The 20369-nt window shown below is 39.2% G+C and overlaps 1 protein-coding gene across 1 annotated transcript; it reads right to left on the bottom strand.

Moving 5' to 3' along the window:
• On the bottom strand, positions 1-918 carry LOC148759060 (olfactory receptor 8S1-like). Its single transcript, XM_088797447.1, has one exon. The coding sequence runs from the start codon at positions 916-918 to the stop codon at positions 1-3; it is 918 nt and encodes a 305-aa protein (XP_088653573.1).
• Positions 919-20369: the final 19451 nt, after the last annotated feature.

Here is a 20369-nt window from a genome sequence, read left to right on the forward strand (position 1 = left end):
CTAGAAACATTTTCGCAAAAACCTTCTGACACCTGCCTTCACCTCCGTGTTCTTCAGGCTGTAGATGAGAGGATTCAGCATGGGAGTGACCACACTGTACTGCACAGAGAAGACGGCTTCCAGGGGAGAGCCTGAGGGTGGCATGAGATAGCGGAGGAAACCTGAGCCATAGAAGAAGCAAACTGCTATGACATGGGAGGAGCAGGTGGAAAAGGCCTTGCTTCTGCCTGTGGTGGAGTTGATGGCCAGGATGGTGGACAAAATGCGAACATAGGAGAAAAATATCAGAAGGAAATTTCCAAAGAAATGGAGGAAGCTGGAGCCAAGCAGGGTAATGAAACTTGCAGTCACGTCAGAGCAGGACAAAGGGTAGAGAGAGGGCAGCTCGCAGCTGAAGTGGTGGATAGTTTGAGCCTCGCAGAAGTCTAAGCTGAGAGCCACAAGGATATTGATGAGACCATCCAGAAAAGCCAAACCCCAAGAGGCCCACGCCAGCCCCATGCACCGCTGTCTGTTCATCACCTGGCTGTAGAGCAGGGGAGAGCTGATGGCAACGTAGCGGTCATAGGCCATTGCGGTGAGCAGGCAGGATTCAGTGCCCCCAGTGGCAAACACAAAGAAGACCTGAGCCATGCAGCCCTCCACTGAGATGGTTTTCTTCTCGGACAGGAGGTTCTCCAACAGCTTGGGCACAGTGACCGAGGAGTGGCAGAGATCCAGGAAGGACAACTGTCCCAGGAAAAAGAACATGGGGATGTGAAGACGGGAATCAACCCTGATCACCAGCAGCAGCGTCAGGTTCCCCATCAGGGTCAGGAGGTAAATAACAAGGAACAGCACAAAGAGCAGGGCCTGGACCTGGGGGTCAGCAGACAGCCCGAGGAGGATGAACTCAGAGACAACACTGTGGTTTCCCATTGCCGGCAAGATTTCCTCGGGAATGGCAGAAACGAATTGGGTGGAGCCTCTTCTTACGTCTAACAAATATCCCAGCGTCTTAACCTTCTACTTTCACAAAGTTTCATACTTCCTCAAAAACGTGTGTTCCTAAATGACAAATTTCCTAAATCCCTAGATTTCCTAAAACCTGTAACAATATTTCCTCAGGCTCGTTAGGAGCCTGATAGCTCCCTGTCCACCTTTATTGTTCTTTCCTTAATGTCTTAGACTTTATTTGTTATTGTTGTTTTATTATTCAATCTACCAGTGGATGCTTGTAAACTGTAGATAATAATCGAGGAGAGAGAGAATTTTGCAGGATGAGTAAGATAAACCTCAGAAATGGCGTCTCCGAGAGCAGCAGGGTTTCAGAGCATAAGCGGCGCGTGGCCTTAGATGAGAGCAGGTTTAGTTCATGGCATCAAACAAGAACAAAGTCAGCAGATTTGGTGTCAGAAAGGATGCAGTTCTCGTCTAATGGTTTTTATTTTTAAACAAATATTTAAATGAGATCATTAATGGAAAGTGAAGAGGGGTAGTGGCTGGACATTTACAAGAGTGAGAAGAAAGGGACTTAGTTAGAGAGAAAGTAGCACAGAGATATCCCAGATGCTATGTAATTTATCACAAGAAAAGTGTTGACCAATATGCAAACGTACCCTGGACATAACCTCCGTGCCCAGTTTGGGTGATGTTTCCAGTTTCAGCTCTGGTCTGTGCTCTCGTGCCTTGTGTAAATATAGACTATCTACCTATTTTCTAAAGCGTGGCCTTTTTTTTTGCTGACCCTGAACTGACAACCCAGATTACAGCTATGACTCGGGATAACCCTTCCACACAGTAACCACACCATCTTGACCTTCACATACTGCTCTGTCACTTGTGTTCATACTGCAAAACCAGCACATTCTATTTCTCCCATGACTTATGATTTCTCTCCCATTGTTATTCCAAAAAACACAAAGAATTAAAGCTATCTTAGGAATCAAGTCCACATTACCTATATTTCTCATCAAGTTGAGCAATAACTAGCACAGAATTAAAGAAAAACTTTTTCAAATCCAGTGGTCCAAGAGATGAGTAAGTTTGAACGTCAGTGTGAGAGTGTGGTATGAAGGTGCAGTCTGAAAATTCTTGTTGCATATAGATCTCCTTGATTTCTAAAAGAGGAAAAGAAATGGGTAAATAAATTGCATATATTGCTTCTAAAAAGCTAAATGCTTTCAATCATATGGAGACTTCAGTCTCTATTATTACGACTTTTTTTTTTTTTTTGACTCACCACTCTGGCTCTAGCTACAGTGACCTGGATTGATCCTGAGAAGAGTACATCATTGACAGAAGATGCTGGAAAAGCAAGGAATCAAGCCATGAAATACAGACAGAGAACCATCCATTAATATTTGAAGGGCAGTAAAAAGAAAGATTCCCACCATTCTACTCATCTCCAAATGGTGCCCCACGTACCAGCACTAGAAATTCCCTAAACTTTGGTGATACTCTCTCTCTTAGGAATAAAGGCCAAAATGTGAAAATCATGCACGGGACAATTTCATGAAGGACAAGCCTGGAAACTGGATCCTGTCAGAGGCCAGACTCCCTCACAGGTAGACATGCGCTGTGTCAGTAACCTAAAGGGTCACAGAAATAAGTAAAATCCTCACCTTTACCTGCCGCTGCGATTTCACTATTCTCAAGGCTTCCTTTATTCAGACTAGTCCAAATTTAGAATAGAAACAGCTCTGAGAATGTTAGCACTATATGTTTTCAGTTATTATCACAATTAAGTGAAGTTAGCTGACTATATAATTTCCAAAGACTAGTTGCCTGAGAGGAATTCATTTTAAAAGGAAACATACAAAAGTACTTAGCATTATCATTGGCCCAAAGGAGTTGCTCAAAAACTGTTATTTAAAAACAAAAGCGAATGTGTGAATGAGTGAACAAGTCAGTGAATGAATGAGACTCAGGAGGAGCACAGTCTAGGGCTTTCCTGCGCACAGAGAGCATACCTAATTAGGAACCGGTAAGGGATTTGGACACCCTGGGCTTGCGTGAAACCAAGTGTGTGAAGGGCACTGGAGAAAAATTTCACCAATGGAGAAGTTTGCCCTAGCGCAGTGTCTCCTGCCCTGTTCTGAACTTCCACATACCTCCGAGTTCCTAATTATGGGGGATACTTATAATTCAAGCTATAATTCATTTCTGGACCCTATATGTTTGCAGTGCTTGGAGAAGCTTATTTCTGAGTCACGAGATGCCCACAGTCTATCACTTATGTCCTGATCTCCTCCCGCCGCTTACAGACACTTCTCAGGGATTAACCTCCCCACACTTCCAGGTTTCTGCTATAGAGTGGGCTTTCTTCACCAGAAGCAAGGAATATAGGGAGATACAGGAAAGAGACTTGTCTCCGTTGTCCCATGAGTCAAATGAAAGCTAAAACTAATTACTGGGAAAGTTGTGAGGATTTAACTTCCTAAAAATGTGCTGAAGACAACTGAGGTGCTGAAGAATCATTACATCCTCTTTCCTTCACCAACAGTCCAAACGTACAATTTTCCCCAAAGAAGGGAGACAAGTGATTTTGAGGAGCCGACCAAAACATTTTAGGTAACAGAAATGAATACCTTTCAGAGAGAAAGGTTCTCTTACCTCCAGGCTGGGAGGACAAAGATAAGATGAGAGGATTGAAGGGAACAGAAGGGCCTGATGAGGGAATGACAGGAAGTGGTGGGAACTGAGGGTATAAGGGGCCTGCAACGAAAAGACCTGCAAAGAACACAGGAGCAAAGAAAACCACCAGAGAACAGAGGAAAAACCTTACCGTATTTCTCTCTTTTCCTGGTACAGAATACATCCTGTTTTTCTGAGCTGGTGGGCATGCCTCTGAGCTCAGGAGAAATTCACAAGAGAGAAAATGTACTACAGCAGTTCATCATGTGAACTGACTTGCTTTTTCTATTTAAGATTCTGTGCATAAAAAGAAATATGTAAGCTCAGTCCTCAAAAGTCTCTGCAAATAGACTTCAGAAAGCTCTTCTGAACTTGGACAGCATTTTTGCTCTTATCCCTTAATGATTCCATAAAACGACAATGAAAAGAAAAGCTTGAAAATTTCAGATTCCTAACAAGTAATAAAGCAACTGCTTTCATATTTCCTCTAGCATAATTACACAATTATTTCTTCACAAATCTCTCTCTATGACTGTTAATATATTGCTAAGAGCACCTTCCTAACAAAGGAGGCTCGGGTCTAGCCATTCAGAAGGGCTTCTGTGTTAAGGTGGCCAATGGGAAGGCGAGGTATAATCTGAAAGCCTGGGGGGATGTCTAAGTCCATCCTGATTGCTGGAAAGCTCAGCCTGAGGCTACTTTGGACTCATTGGCTAAGAATAGTTACCAGAAGATCCCCCTGGGAATTCCCACTAAAGCTAAGTGACTCAAAGCTTCCCTTTAGATCATCTTGCTAATGTTGTCATGTGTTTAATTATTGTATATAGTAAAGCCAATTATTACTCTATGTAACATTATTATTATTATTGCATCAATGGTAATTTAAATTTACCTACATATTTGACTTGTTTTTGCTCAACTGTTTTACACACAGAATTGCAAATTCAGTAACTGAAACTGGATTTCAATGGATGAGTTTAACTCAAATTAATCAAAGCTAAGAGCTACTAATAAAGCAGAAAATAATTCAGAAGAAAATAAGTACTTCCATCTGTGAACAACATTTTCTCCTTGAAGAACTCCTTTTAATTTTTTCTTTAGTGCAAGTCTTCTAATAATTCATTTTATCTTCATTCTTAAAGGATGTTGTACTGAACACAGATATCTCTCTTTTTTTCACTTCCTTAACGTCTTTATTTCATTTTATGTATAAAAGGAGACAGTGAAGAAGCCCTGGTGATATGCTTAATGGAGCTAAGAAATAAATTTTTGAAATTATCCTATCTTATTGTTCATAGACTGGAAAAGAATTACCAATCTAGTGCCCCAGTGCTTATATACTATTGGAATTCCACCCAGTTCCTAGAATTAGACTGATGAGTAAAGAGAAGCCATGGGGTATGGTGAAAAGAATAGGTGCTTTGGGGTCAGAAATCATTGGGACTCAAATTCCAAATACACTCCTTACTAGTTTCATGACAGAGGCCATAAAAATTATCTGAGCTTTAGTTTTCAACATCACCAAAATGGGAACATGAATAATGGGGATCATGTTTCCCCCCCATCGCCCATCATTCCTCTCACTTTCTTAGTCTGTGGTGTGGATTCATTTTTTTTTTTTCAGGTTTTTTGTTTGTTTGTTTGTTTCAGGTGTACAAAACAACATACTGATCAGACATTTATTCCCCTCACAAAGTGATAACTCCCCTCCCAACTACTGCCCCTCTGACATTGTATATTGCTTAAACACAAAATCCTAATGGAGGAGTTATTTTTTTTATTCAGTACTTTGAAGATAATACCTCATTGTATTCTGTCTCCTTGTTAGTCTAATGTCTCTCTGAAGAAGTTAGCTGTTAGTCTAATTATACTTGTCTGCACTTAATTTGTATTTTTTCTTGCCATTATTCATATTTTCTCTTTAGATTTTTAATAATTTTATTATGATGTGACAAAGTGAAACTTTCTTTTTCATTTGTCAGACTTGGGATTTACTTATAGGACTGCTAGTATTTATAATTGATGTATTTTTTCAGTTTGGAAAATGTTCATCCATTATCTTACACATTGCCTTATTTTCTCATCATTATCTCATTCTTTCTCTTCGTGTATGTTGTCCTCATTCTATATGTTATGTATCTCATATTGTCTTTTTTCTTCATTATTTCTGGGGCTTACTATGTATATTTTCTTCTTACCGATCTTACAAGTCACTAGCACACTCTCAACACTGTATAATCTGCTTTAAATTTATACATTAGGATCTTAATTTCAGCCATTGAGTTTTTTATTTCTAGAATTTTCTATTAGTTTTGTTTAACATTTCCAGGAATATCATGCCAAAATTCTCAACCTTGTCTTAAATCTCCATAAATAGTTTCAACTTATTTATTTCAAAGTAGCCTCTCTGGATTTGCTTCCACTGTCTCTAGTTTTTGCTTCTCCATATTCTTATTTGATTTTTTCCATTGAGAACAGGATATTATTATGAAAAGTTATGGAAATAATTTAAAGCTCTGCGCTGTATTCTCTTCCTCCAGAGAAAACTTTCACTTGTTTTTATCAGGCAGCCATGGGCATCAGCAATTCTGTATCACGCTGTGTAATTCCACAGGCTGAGACGAAGCTGGGCTTCAGTCCATACAAAGCCAGCCTGCTTCCAACCCAACTTTACTTCAGGGTGTTTTCCTTTGAGGTTCCAATCCAGCTCTTGGTGGTCCCTGAATTCCATTTTTTCCAATCACTTTAGGAAATTGTCAAATATCTTTTAATATTCTCAACCACCTCTTAAAGATGCCCCAATGGGAAAAAGACACCCCAAATGCTGAGCTTGCTTCTCTGGATTATCTTCTTTGGGATGATGGCTTCATAATTCTTCACTGCTTTCTTAGCTTTCAGATATCATCAGAGGAGATCTTAAAAATATGCTGTTCAGATTTATTGTTTTTGAAAGGTGTGTTGGTCCAAATTACCTAGTCAGTAGTTAACAGAAGTGAAAGTCCCTAATAATTTTATTTTAGTCCATGCCTTGTCTATTATTATTATTAGGTATTGCTAATTTACTATTTGATAATGCTGATTTTTTTTTTAGCTTTTATTTAGTTTACTTTATTCTTTTGTCTCCATTTTTCTCCAATCCCAATTGCTCTTTGCTCCCTACCCTTTTAAGAGAAATGTTCATATTACATATTTCTACCAAAGGAAGTAAGGCATTAATTTGAGTTTTTTGTTCATTTTTTCATAGATTGCTTTCTTCCTCTATGTTGGCATTGCATTATCGGTTAGCATGCATTTGGATGAAAATAGGAGAGAACCTAAATAGCCATAGTTTAACCAATAAAATCGTTTGCTTTTATTTAAGAATAAATCTGGGGTGCATGAGATTTGGGATTTGATTCAGTATTTCCATGATAAGTTATTGGCTTAATGTGACTATAATTTTTTGCCCTGTCCCTCATAGTCTCATTACGGCTCCTGTATCTCCTAGCAACACATTCTCATACATCATTTCCAAATTAGAAAGGAGAGCAAAGACTGTTTCTCCAGAGGGTTCCCTTTAGATTCATTGGCAAATACTCTATCAAGTGCTACTCTAGCTGCAAAGAAGACAGGAGCACGGAGTATCTGGTCAAGGAGAGCAGAATTGCTTGAATGGTTAGATAATTATGTCTTATTCCCTGGTGCTGGGGATCTAAATAAAATTAAAGTTGTTAGCAAGTAAATAGGTAAAATAACAATAATATAGGCAAGCAACAGTGTCCATCCATATGGCATGATTCTTCCCTTCCTAATTTTGAATGTCTTTGTCATAGAATGCCAGAATTCTCATTGTTACTCTTACCTTGTTATTTGTCTTTTCTTTCTGCTATAGATTAAGAGCGTGGATGTTTCATTGCATGCATTTTTTTTTTGTAGCCAACATATAAGAACTTTCTACATATCTTTCTATCTGTGCCTAGATACCTTTATATATATGACTGTTTTTACTTCCTCCTTCAATTTGGTAGATACTAGGGACTAAATTTGTCCCCCCACAAAATTCATATGCTGTAATCCAAATCCCCAATGTGATAATATTTGGAAATGCGGCCTTTGGGAGAGAATTAGTTTGAGATGAGATCATGAGAGTGGGGCCCTCACCATGGGATTAGTGCCCTTATAAGAAGAGACCAGAGAAGTTGCTCTCTCTCAATCTGCACCACTCAGTCTACGGTATCTTGTTATGGCAGCCTGAGCTAATGTAGTACAGGGGTCCCTTCTCAATCCAAGACAAATACTCCACCTGTGCTGAACGTATTATTCCATTCTGCTTCCTGGGACCTAGCTCCTTTAAACTTCGGTAGTTGGTTTTCAATTTTTCTTCTCCATTTGTCTTTTGCATTTAGCACATTCAAACTATTTTCTGTGTGTGTATTTGTGTGTGTGTGTGTGTGAGTGTGTGTGTGTGTATGTGTGCATAACAAGTATTTTTTTCTAAAGATACTTTCCCAGCTCCATATGCCCTTGTAACTTCTGTCCTAGCCTTACAACCAAGTTAATAAAGTAATAATTGCATTACCTGGCAATCATTTCTGCATCAATCACTCTTCTAAAGCATCTCTGTGGTTTACTAATGACTTCTAAAAGCAGTATGAATTTGCTCTAAAACACTGACATGCATAAAACACCATTTTCTGTATTTTACAATGTTTTTTGTTTTTATTTATTTTAGGAAGTGTTTTTATTATGTAATTTTCCAAACATACATAAAGACTTGAAAAATATAAAGAACCTTCACTACACCCACACATACTTAACAAATCTTAACTTTTAGCTCATTTGCTTCAGACTGTTTTTCAAAATGGACATAGATTTGAAGCCTTCTTTGTACCACTCCCCCATCCCTTACTCTACCTATAGAGAACCACCATCTTAAAGTCAGAACGTAGCCTCCTGTGGTAGGCAGAATGGCCCCTCAAAAACATCCACTCCTACTGTTTGGAACCTGTGAATATGTTACCAAACATTCTGAAATTAGCTTTATTTCCATTCAATGTGTTTTAGAAATGTATCCAGGTTGATGTGTAGAAATTGTTTATTCATGTAATTACTATGTAGCATTCTATTGTATGAATATACCACACTTTATGCATTTTTCAGCATATTAAAGCACATGTGATGAATTTGAATATGTTTGGGGTTAATCTGTAGATTCTATAGGATTTTCTATGTAGATCAGCACATCATCTTCAAATAATAATTAATCTTTATTCTTCTTCTTTCCAGTTCTTAAATTTTAATTTATGATATTTCCTTCTTTTATTGCATCAGTTGGGACTTTCAATACAATATTAAATTGTAGAAGTGAAAGTGGCCATTCTTGCCTTATTTTAATTGAAGACAAATTCCCAAAATGCATTCTTCAAGCAAAAGTTTACTATAGGCTTTGTATTACTCTATCATGTTAAGAATGTTACTTACTATTCCCAGTTTTCTAAGACCTTTATAATGAAAAGTGCTGAATTTTATTGAATGCTTTTTTGCATCTATTGAGATAACATATAATATTCTTTTCACTTAAAATTTCAACTAGTGGATTTAAATAAAATATTTTCTGAAGCTTGAATTAGAGAATTCTTGCAGTAATGGTATAAATCCAACCACTTTAAAACTAGAGGAGTAAAGAAAAAAATCCCTTTATATATATATAAATATATATATATATATATATATATATATATATATATATATATATATATTCCTTTTTATAAATCCATACATATATATAATCTAAGGTTCAAATAAATTAAGTAACTTGCCCAAAGCCTTGCAACTAGAAGTTTAAACATAGTGTAGAGCCAGGATACAGCTTCAAGTTTATTTAAATATAAAATATTTTGCACATTGCCTGTTTCTCTCTCTCTCTCTCTCTCTCTCTCTCTCTCACACACACACACACACACACATACATGCAAAGTTATTTATGCAAAATATGTAAGTGAAATGTCATGTATCTATCTACATCTATCTATCTACACAAACACACATAAATACACATGTCATTTGCAGCTCATTTATTCTGGCCTTGGGAAAACCAGGAAGGACATATTTTACTTTCAACTGAGCTGAAAAGAGAAAAACCTTTTGATTTAGATAAGTTGGAATTAGAGGCTCCTTTAACCCTGGAGCATCACGGCACTATAAATCAGGCAACTCCTGTTATTGCTAAGAAATAAAGCAGGGGCTCTAAGTTACAAGAAACAAAGCTAGGATGGTTTCTTGGATGAGATGAATTAGATCTGGCAGGTGGCACAGCCATTTTTACCTGAAGTAGAAACAAGAGAGAGGTGATGACACGCTGCGGGCTGATTAGGGAGGCCTGGGAGATGTGGAGTTTGGCTAAACAAGGCTGATTAGAAAGCTGAGAATAAAGCCTGCACTACCTTTTCTCTGCCTACTCCTACTTCTTTTCCCCTTTTATTCTCTTCTTTTAATACAATAAAAAATTCAAGATAATTAGAATAAGAGAAAAATACATAATGAAACCTTGACTTCCTTTTTAACACTGATTCCAAACACTGTATTTTTAAAATAATCTTGAGTTACCACTGTGTCAGAAATTTCTATTTTTTTTAATGAAGTTTGTGAAGCTCAAGTTTATAAATCTATGGAAGCATGAAAGTAAATATGCAGCTAGTTCAGACCTAATGGCTAGGATACCACTGCCTCCTTGTGGACAATTCCAGAATGTGAGGGTCTGATTATTGCAATTTTTTCAAATCAGAGTTCTTGTTTTTTTGTTTTGTTTTTAAGTTGATAAATTTTTTTTATTAGTTTCAGGTGCACAAAAAGTAATACGTAGATGTTTATCATTTATATCCCTCACACTGTGTCAACGCCCCTCCCCCATCCACTATCCCTCTGACATCGCACACAGCCATTACATTTTCACTGTCTCTATTCCTAATGCTGTACTCCGCTTCTTGTAAGTATATACATATATATCTATATATATAAACTTGTAGTTGACATTCATTATTGTTCAGGTTCAGCTTCAGGTGTACAGTGCAGTGATCAGGCATCTACATCATCCCTGAGGTGGTTAGGATTCTGTTCTCTCAAATCAGAGTTTTGACAGCCAATGTCACAGAAGCCATGACTTGGGGTGGAAGTTGTTACAGGTCCCAGAGAGACATGAGAAGAATAGCATTTTTGGACAGAGACACAACCAGAGAGAGTTATTCAGGTTTTTCTTTTGAGTCTCCCAGGTATGGTGGCAGTTATGTTGAAGAAAAAACTTGAGTAATAAGAAAACCTGGAGTTGAGCTGTACCCGAGCAATGTGCAGTCAGAGGATCATTATACAGAAACACTAACAGACACTAAGACCAAGTCTAAATTACAAGCATTGTACCTTCGTGTATTATATATAAAAAAAATACACACACACATACATCACCTGAGTCTTTCTTATTTCATATATATAATATATATAATATATATGTAATGTGTATTATATATTATATATATTATGTTTAACATATATAATTGAATATGTATATAATATATATAATTATATATAATATATGTTATATATAATATATAGTATATTATATATAAAATAATTATATACTATAAATATGTGTTATATAATACATAATATACATTACATATACTATACATATTCTATATTCTATATTATATATTACATATTATATATATAATTATTTACATTACAATATATATTATATATTGTATATATAATTATATATATTATATATATATAGACATATATATATATCAGAACTTGAATCCCAGCTCTCCTCTTTGCCTGCCCTATGTCCTTGGGAAGACTACTTCACTTTTTCTAGTTTCATTGCCAAAAAAAATGGATTTGATAATTGTACCCCATCATTGCTTGGTTGTGAGGATTAAATGAGATGTGCATATAACTTTTAGCATATTGCCTAACCCATTATTGCTTGTTACTATTAATCTATTTCCCTCTAACTTGTCATTAGACGGAAAAAAAAGCACCTAATAATTGCTAAATCTTTTCTTTTTTGTCAAGCAGAATAAACCACATTAAACCACACATCAATGTAAGATGCATCTGAATTTCAGAAACAGTGGAATATGAAAAATGTGCATCTTAGAATCAAGAAAAGTATATTACCATCATTGTGATGACCAGTCTACAAAGAATCGGTGATACCAGGCTGACTAATTAGACTTGATCCTATTGTTAAAATCCTTCCCTTCTTGGTGGTTTCTACATACTCTGTAGTTCTTAAATCATACATTAAAGTTAATGTTTAGTGTTCTGTCTCACGTGGTCCCTGCCAAACACATCATCAGCACATACCAGGCATTCCATAGATGGAATGTGACCAACTGGGGGACTCGTTGGGGTGAGAGGTGACCGTCAGGGTCTCATCCTAGAACTCAGAGAATGAGCCATAAGCTCAGTGCCAAAAGAACGGACAAAAAGCCGTTTTTTCCCAAGCCTTGTAGCTGATACATAGCTCATCTCCTCCCACTGTGTGTTTGGAAATCCTACAAAAGAAATAACTACAGCAGTGGTTACTAAACATTAGTGTGCATCTGAATTGCGTGTTAAACACTGGTTGCTGGGCCCCACCCCCAGAGTTTCTGATTCAGTAGGTCCAGAGGTGGAGCCCCAAAACGACATTCTAACAATTTCCTAGGCAGGACGGGCACATCGTATCTGAGGACCACGCTTTGAGAACCACTGCAGTAGAGGAAGTTGAGCCCCCAGAACCTGAGGCAGGGGCAACTATTCTGATGGGCCTCTGGACAATCGTATCCGCCCCTCTCTCTGCTGGGATGGCTGTCGCTCTCAATCCCCAGAAGGCTGTGAGCCTTTCCAGTCCCCGGTCTTCTCTGGCTTTGGCTCTTCTTTTTCTTTGGCGTTTTCTAAATCCACATTCACACTGAAATAATTGCCCTGGGAGAAGCACCTGTGATCCCTTTGAGCTTTACTTGCCAGCCAGACAGAGATGACTGGGGAGTGAGATCCTGCCAAGTGTCTTGGGGTCTTGTTACTGCAAATGGCCCTGGTGTCTCTTCCGTCTCCATGGTCTATCTCTTTCACCAGATCATAGGAAGCTAGTTGGGGAAATTCCTGGAAGTGGGCCCCCAGTGTGTGAGCCCAGGAACAATTGCTAGAGAACAAGGACATTAGCCTCCCTCCTCTGGAGAGTCTGAAGAAATCGGCCAGATGCCCACTGTGTCTTCAGCTTTCTCTCAACAACAGTGGAAGAAATGCAAAACAGGGAGGGGATACCCCGGAGGCTTTCCTAGTGAGATCCAGCCTGACCTGCCCTAGCCAATTAGATGCACAAATTGCCCTCAGCCTCATTCTCTGCACTTATTCAGGAGCTAGCTGGGAGGATATTCTGGGTTTAGAAAATATCTGTTGACTGATGTAAAAGATGGATTAGACTGTCAACAGCCTGCACTGTAAACGTTTAAAACACATAACTCAGTTAAGCATAGATGGCATTTCACTGTTGGGGTATTTCAACAGAATAAACTTTCCATCGTCGTTCACAGGTCCTTTCTACTGCTCTGTGGTTGTACCGACCACCACTCTGTTGGCCTCTGTCCCCGATTACACTGTCATTTACTGCATGGCTCACCCCAACATCCCTGCTTGTATAGGATGTGGACCATTTTCCTCCAGGTTTGTATCCCTGTCTCCATCCTAGTGCTCGAGACACAGCAGGTGCATAACGTACATTTACAGAATAAATTCACTCATGTTCACATCAACTTCTGGACCTCCAGTCAGTATTGTCTTATCCCTACGACTCTCTCAACGGGGATACCTCAGTTGTTCTATCTTCTTACACAAGCCCTTCCTGGTGATCCCCCTCTCCTTGTTTTAGGAAGAAGATTGAGATGGCGCATACGGGAAGAGCAGACTCATATACTGTCTTAGTGTTCACTGAAACATGTAAAACTTTTACTTAGCTTTTCAAACAGACATTTTAAAACTGTTGATGTAGAGCTTATCAAATCTTTTCTCTTATTTCTGCTACTGTGTTTTTCAAAAGCATGTCCCGGTATACAGACATTAATTTTTTGCCCATCAATTATTTTCTTAAAACCCCATGGCCCCTGTAAGCTGACTTCCATATATCCTCCTCCTCACGAACTGCACAGTCTGTGCACCACAATCTTCTTCTTGGCAAATCTTAACTACATCTTCTTTCTTTGCTTTCTTTACTTGCTTGAATACTATGAAATTGTGCCTCCTACTGTCCTCGTACTTGTAACGCTTTTACTCTGCTTAGCAGGTCCTGCTGTCTAAGTGGTGGAAGTCTCAAGCCAGGACCTTTAGAGCTTGCTCATGCTGTGGTTATTAGCAATGCTGTTCACCAATGTTCCAGTTCTCTGCCTGAGTACACGGCGGGACAGAACTTCTCGGCCTCCTCAAAGCCAAGAGTGCCTACGTCTCGTTTGGGCCAATGAAATGTGAGTGGAAATTAGGTATCAGTTTAAGGAAGCACCTGTTATACGAAAAATGAAGAAATAGCCAAACAAAGCTATAAAGAAAGGTAGAATAATTTAAGTATTTACATTTAATAAAATAAGCCTTTTTGAGACACAAACCCAAATTTTTGGTACCCTATTTGGAAACTCAAAGTAAAAAGTGATTCTTTTGGGGGCTCATTTCTACTGTGTCTCAGAAGGATGTTTAATGTAATGGGTGGAAGTCAGTGAAACAGCAAAAATTCACAGAAATTAAAATTTCACAAGATTATCTCATTATCTTATCATTATCATTTGGCTGGAATGGAGGCAGGGCTGAGGGTGGGCGGGGAGAGCCAGTTGTCTCAGATCTGTGAGGTCACAGCTGAGGTCACAGAAGAGTTGCAAAGGGCAAGGTTGATAAGTGAGCAAATGCGATGGGACTCAAGGAGGAGAAATTCTAGGGGGAAAGTGTGGGGTGGGGGGTGAAGTGGGAGTTGGAGCACCCCACTGGGTAAGTTTGTGAGTATAATTCACCTAGTACCTGAGTGGGCTTTGAAGGTGAGGAAGGATGAGAGGGGGAAACTGGGAGGCAACTTCTCAAAGGAGGATTTAACTCTTGTCTGCTCTGGCCTCTCAGGCCCATGTGTTTTTGACAGTGTCAGCTATGAGCTTTCCCTCCTCCCCTACAAAGCCCTTGAAGGCTGGAGCTGACAGACCTCCAACCTGCAGTGCTACACTTAGTTGACCATGAAGATTCTCTGAGGTGACATAGGATGGAGAATTTGCCAGTCTTAAATTCTTTCTACACTACTTCCTATCCTGGCCTTAGAGCTCACCTTCACCTCAGGAGCCTCTGGCCAACTCCCTCACCCAATACCAGCCAACTATTAATTTTCACTTAAGATTACTTCTCTTTTTTCTTTCAGCCAACCACCTCACCAGAATTTCTGTTCTTACTGAAAAAGAAACAGAAAGACTTCACCTGGGGCAAACACTTCCTTCCTCTCACACTTATCTTTTTTTTTTTAATTTTATTAGGAATTATTGGGGAACAGTGTGTTTTCCAGGGCCCATCAGCTCCAAGTCATTGTCCTTCAATCTAGTTCTGGAGGGCGCAGCTCAGCAACCTTGCCGTTGAGAGTTCACGCTCTATACAACTGAGCCATCCTGCTGCCCCTGCGGAAACTCAGCGGCAGCTCATTGTCTTCAGTCTAGTTGTGGAGGGTGCAGCTCACAGGTCTATGTGGGAATCATACCTGCAACCCTGTTGTTCAGAGCTCACACTCTAACCAACTGAGCCATCCAGCCGCCCATCCTTATCTTTCTAATACACACACGCGCGCGCGCGCGCGCGAACTTACCCATTCAAAACAGATGCTTCCTGAACTACTGAGACATCTGTCCAGGTAGCTCTCCAGTGAGTAAGGGCTTATCTTCTCACTATACACCTGCCCTTTCTCCCTATTGACTTATGCCTCTCCAGGGCCTGAAGCCATCTCCATCCTCAACTCCAGAGTCTCTGATTTCTGTTCAAATGGCATAACATGACTTCCAGGATTGAGAACAAAACACAGAAAGGACATCCAGGCAGGACATAAGGTAAATGGGATGATTATGACCTTCAAAATCATTCGATTTGGATATGCTCTGTGGAAGAAGAACTAGGGTCACCTGTCCCCCATCCTTCTTCTGGCTGCACCTATTTCCTGGCTGGGGAAGGTAGAGACTTTCATTGTTCTCTCTTCTCCACCTCCTCAGTGAAAGGACAACAGCAAATCTCTGCCATTCTAATTTAGCGGGTGGCCATCAATCTGAAATTCCTCTAGCAGTTTATTGGGTATACAACCTAGGGACATTAATTTCTCCCAGGGTCGACTTTCTCTAAGACGTCCTCACGTCCTCTGTAGTGTAAATCAAGGTCAGCCATCCAAAACCATGCTTCCCTTGGACAAAGTGGAGAGGGGGCCAGAACCTGCTGCTTGAGAATGAATATGTTATCCATAAAGTCGGGGGGAAAAGGCTTCCTGTGAGCTTGTGGTCTAGGGAAGCTTCAGAAAGGAATTGGGACTCGGCTTGAGCTTTCGAAGTTTGCAGCATGTTTTGAGATAAGCATTTGTAGGAACTCAGGATGAAAGAGAGTGAAAAGTGTCTTCTAGGTTCCTAGGCTGCCTAGCTTATTAAAGTGCTCAGAATGTTTAACTGGGCCTCAAGTCTGAGAGCCAGTGAGGAATTGAGAAGCCTAAAACTTGGCGGAAAATGAAAGCCTGTTCTATGGTAAGAGTATGAATTCTCTTCCAGACAGCTGCAGGGTCTGAGGAGACATAGTGAGTAGATCCCGGAGTCTCTGAGACTTCCATGTGGGAAAGCACGTAAACCACTACCTGACTTCTCTGCGGATGAACAGATGTTTTGGTTAAAGTGGGCAAGACACTGTACATACAGTAGTAACAATAATATTTGAAATGAACTCTACAGTTACAAAGGCTTTCATATAATCCACCCCTCACCCCACAAGCATGTGACGTTAAGATCATTCCTCCCTGTTTTCAGGTGAGGAAAACTTTGCCACAATAGGCAGAGACTTGCCAAAAGTGCTAGGACTGGAACGTGGTGAAGTAGAATTCAAACCTTTCTCTCCAAATGCCAGTTCTTCCCACTGCAGTATAATTAGGCTCCCGATGACTCAGCATAAAACAAAGACGACACAATAACGTGTGTTCCTTTAGAGAACCCAACAAAGAGTGGAATCAAATAGCCCTGACCTGAGTAGGAATCTCAGCTTTTTCAGTTACTACGTAGCATATCAGAGCCTGCACAGTAAAACAGCCCACCCACACCTCCCTCCCAGGACTGCTCGAGGATAAGATGTGTGGATCAAAGCACCCACCTCAGTGCCTGGCTCATGGAGGCCCAATCTTCTTTGGCCCCAATTTCCAATAATAAATCACTAGAATTCTACTGCGAGTGCATCTGCTTCTCTCTTCTCCTCCCTCTTTTCCCCCTTTCTTCCCCCTCCATAATGTGATAATTGTGTGTGTGTGTGTGTACATATATGTGTGTAGAATATATATATATATATATATATATATATATATATATATATGTATGTATATACACACACACACACACATATATAGAATTCTCTTCATATCACACCACACACATGCACACACACACTTCCCAACCTTTCTTCCCAATGTCCTTTACCCAGTGTGTCAATGATTCACTGCCTATTTACAAGGATTTGGATTAAAACTCATCCTGCCGGAGAAAACCCCAGATGAACATAGTCTGTTTTATTTTCTCTTCCCTCCCCTCTTCCTAGAACAGGCATATGGACTCCTCAGGGAAACAATCTTAAAAGTAAGGGGTTTTTCAGCATAAGGGGCATGGTTTGGATTTGGAGTGAGGAACAGCTGCTCCCAGGTTCCATAGAGAAATGGCTCTCTAGCTGGCAGAGTTCTGTGTGTGAGCCATCTGATACGATGGCTCCTAGGAGATTTGCATACTGTTCTTTGGCATCCTGAATCTATGTTCATCAAGAGTCTCTTCCTAACTGGAGGTCTGTTAGGCTCAATGTCTTGTTGGGCTCAGTGTTTGCCCTCTCCTGCATCCCCCAGACTTCCTGTGGTTATTGGCTTCCCTATCCTTTTTTTAGAAAGACATTGCTTCTTTTTATGGCAGGCATTGTACAAACAGGAACCCTAAGCCAGAGATAGGGTCTTTGTGTTCTGAACCATGCTCTCCCTTCCATCACCTTTCCCCATTTTATTCATTCCCTTCTGAGGGTTCTTCCCTAGGGCTCCTAAATAATTGTAGGAGGTAATGACCAACACTTCCTCTCTCAAGTTTGTTACCAATCCCCGTACTTCCTTTGACCTGTCACCTCTACACAGGTCTACATCGAGCCAGAAGATCCAGGCTGAGTTTGCTCAGGATCCACCAGCATGGTACAGGAGACTGGTTGCCCAGTTTTTACCCCTCTCTTCCTGCCAGTTACCCTTCTAAAATTATATACAGCTACTTCCTTGCCCAGTTGATTTTTGCACTGATTCTAGTGGTCTTTAGGAACAAGAGCTTCAGTTGAGCTGCCAAGAATAAGCTAATCTTTCAACTTCTTCCTCAGCCTTAAATCCCCATCTCCACTCCATCAGAAGTCATGAAGAAAAGGAGAACACATTTTGGGGATTGGGGGGGGGGCAGACAGAAAAGGAAGAAGTTTGATAATTGAATGTACTTTCTCAAGACGGACCTGGGCTGTTCAACAAGTTAGGTAGGGTGCAGGGAGTGTAGCAAACACCATCAGGGAGGAGAATTGTAAAGTTTAATGACAGTGACCATCACCCTTATTTCTACCCCTCTATGTTTTAGAGTTCTCAAAGTTTTGTCACAATAGCCAAGATACTGGGAAGATAAGGTCACAAGTTAGGATAGGGTTTAGGAGAAGCCTTTGACTTATGTTTCCAGCACCTCATTAGGTTTATTTTATTTCTTTGCTATATATATTTAAGATGTACAGTTTGAGGATTTGATATACGAAGCACACAGTGGAAAGCACGCGAACTTAACTATCTGATCTTTGCATGTGTATATATTGTGAAATAATCATAATCATGATAATTGACATATCCATCACCTCACATAGTTTTGTTGTGTTTTGATTACTATAGCTTTGTAATATAGCTTGTAATCAGGATGTTGATGCCTCCAGCTTTGTTCTTCTTTCTCAGGATTGCTTTGGCTATTTGGGGTGTTTTGTGATGCCATACAAATTTGAGGGGGTTTTGTTCTATTTCTGTGAAGAATACCATTGAAATTTTGATAAGAATTGCACTGAATATATAGATTGCTTTGGGTAGTGCGGACTTTTTAACAATATTAATTCCATTCCATGAGCATGGAATAACTTTCCATTTATTTGTGTCCTCTTCAATTTATTTCATCAATGTCTTATATTACAGTTTTCAGTGCACAGACCTTTCACTTCCTTGGTTAAATTTATTCTTAAGTATTTTATTCTTTTTGATACTATTGTAAAAGGGATTTCTTTTATTTTTTAATTACAGTTGACATTCAATATTATATTAGTTTCAGGTATACGGCATAGTGGTTAGACATCTATGTAACCCATGAAGTGATCCCCCTGATAAGTCTAGTACCCCCCTGGCACCATACATAGTTATTACATTATTATTGACTGTATTCCCTATGCTGTACTTTACATCCCCGTGACTACTTTGTAACTTTCAATGTGCACCCTTTAATCCCTTCACTCTTTTCACCCAGTCCTCCATCTCCCCTTGTGATGTGTTCTCTTTCATTTATATTTTCATTTGAGTCCTTTGATTTTCTTCTTGACATATTAGTTGTTCAGGAGTGTGTCATTTAATTTCCCCAGGTGTCTGAATTTTCCAAATTTCCCCTTTATTAATTTCTAGTTTAATACTATTGTAGTCAGAAAAGATACATGATATGTTATCAGTCTTCTTAAATATGTTAAGACTTACTTTGTGGCCTAACATATGATCTCTCCTGGATACTGTTCTGTGTGCACTTGAGAAGAATGTGCATTTTGCTGCTGTTGGATGGAATGTTTTGTATATGACTGTCAGATTCATTTTGTCTATTGGTATTATTCAAGTCTACTATTTCCTTATTGATAATCTGCCTACATGATCTATCCATTGTTGAAAGTGGAGTATGGAAGTCTACTATTATTATTGCTGTCCGTTTCTCCCTTCAGTTCTGTTTATATATGTTATGTATATTTAGGTGCTCCAATGTTGGGTGGATATATGTTTAGAATTTAAACCATCAGTTTATTTTCTATATCTATGAGTTTGTTTCTGTTTTGTTTGCTTGTTTTGTTTTTTAGATTCCACATGTAAATGAAATCATATGCTATTTGTGTTTCTCTGTCTGACTTATTTCATTTAGCGTAACACTCTCTAGGTCCATCTATGTTGTCACAAATGGTAAGATTTCATTCTTTTCAATGGTACAGTAATATTGCATTGTATATATGTACCACTTCGTTATCCATTCATCTTTTGATTGGAGCATTTAGTCCATTTCATTTAAAGTAATTATTGATAGGTATGTGGTTATTGCCATTTTATTAATTTTTTCCTGATTATTTTTGTAGTTCTCTGTTCTTTTCTTATTCTCATACTCTCATATCTGTTGATGACTTTCTGTAATGTTATATTTGGATTCCTTTCTCTTGTATATTTCTTGTATATCCCATGAAGTTCACGGGTGCATCTCTTGGTCCAC

The sequence above is a fragment of the Rhinolophus sinicus genome, chromosome 1 (assembly GCF_057876585.1).
Source record: "Rhinolophus sinicus isolate RSI-liver-muscle chromosome 1, RSI-T2T, whole genome shotgun sequence".
NCBI classification, from domain to species: Eukaryota; Metazoa; Chordata; class Mammalia; order Chiroptera; family Rhinolophidae; genus Rhinolophus; species Rhinolophus sinicus.